This window comes from Diaphorina citri, unplaced genomic scaffold (assembly GCF_000475195.1).
Source record: "Diaphorina citri unplaced genomic scaffold, Diaci psyllid genome assembly version 1.1 scaffold142647, whole genome shotgun sequence".
Classification (NCBI taxonomy): Eukaryota; Metazoa; Arthropoda; class Insecta; order Hemiptera; family Psyllidae; genus Diaphorina; species Diaphorina citri.
Genome location: NW_007519568.1, coordinates 1 through 235, shown reverse-complemented (window position 1 = coordinate 235; position 235 = coordinate 1). Strand labels below are relative to the sequence as shown.

Here is a 235-nt window from a genome sequence, read left to right as displayed (position 1 = left end):
GAGCGGGGTCAGCTCATGATACGGGATATTCGTGAACAAATTATCGGCCAAGTTAAGACTGGCCAACCGCAGCGGGCCCTGGATGAACAGGTCCGGTTCTATGTCTAGCAGATTGTTCCCGGCCAAGTCCAGATGCACCAGTTCGGACAGGGGACTAAACACGGCCCGGGGCAAGATACTGATGAAGTTGTAGGAGAGAATAAGCACGCGGAGAGACGACTCCAAACCCCGCCAT

At 54.9% G+C, this 235-nt stretch overlaps 1 protein-coding gene across 1 annotated transcript; it reads right to left on the bottom strand.

Annotated features, from left to right (window-relative positions):
* Positions 1–3: 3 nt before the first annotated feature.
* LOC108254507 (chaoptin-like) lies at positions 4–231 on the bottom strand (the record flags this gene model as incomplete). Its single annotated transcript, XM_017449482.2, has 1 exon — positions 4–231. A coding segment is annotated over one exon (228 nt), but the record flags the coding sequence as incomplete, so codon positions are not given.
* Positions 232–235: the final 4 nt, after the last annotated feature.